At 35.3% G+C, this 388-nt stretch overlaps 1 protein-coding gene across 1 annotated transcript in view; it reads left to right on the forward strand.

The window, feature by feature from the left end:
• INTS2 (integrator complex subunit 2) overlaps window positions 1–388 on the forward strand; it is a 50,795-nt gene that overhangs the window by 30,716 nt on the left and 19,691 nt on the right. The window contains exon 16 of the mRNA XM_006924905.3: window positions 302–388. This exon is cut by the window's right edge and continues 22 nt beyond it. Coding sequence (XP_006924967.1) covers window positions 302–388 — 87 coding nt within the window. The remainder of the gene's footprint in view (window positions 1–301) is intronic.

The following is a 388-nucleotide window of genomic DNA, read 5'->3' on the forward strand; positions in this document are numbered from 1 at the left end:
CTCCCTCCCTCCCTCCCTCTTTTCTGAGCATTTCTGCAGATGTCTTCTCTCACCCATTATGATTTTTCTCCCCACTAGTTTTTATTTTGGGATATTTTCCAGATCTTGCCCTTAGTTATGTTCTTGCTCTTCCTGTGTATCCATTATTTGGTAGTGATTCTTCATCCTTAATGAGTTATATTCACAGATTAAGTGAATTAAAAGTAATTTGAAATTATTTGTATTCCCATTTGGATTGAAAGTTAAGATTTCTCTTGTATCTGACACTATTTCTCTTATGCTTTTTATCATTGACTGACAGCTGCCATGCAAAGAAAGCCCAAATCATATTCATCTTCTTTAATGGATCAGATTCCTATCAAATTTCTTATTCGACAGGCTCAAGGAC

The sequence above is a fragment of the Pteropus alecto genome, unplaced genomic scaffold, assembly GCF_000325575.1.
Source record: "Pteropus alecto unplaced genomic scaffold, ASM32557v1 scaffold98, whole genome shotgun sequence".
In the NCBI taxonomy this organism is placed as follows: domain Eukaryota; kingdom Metazoa; phylum Chordata; class Mammalia; order Chiroptera; family Pteropodidae; genus Pteropus; species Pteropus alecto.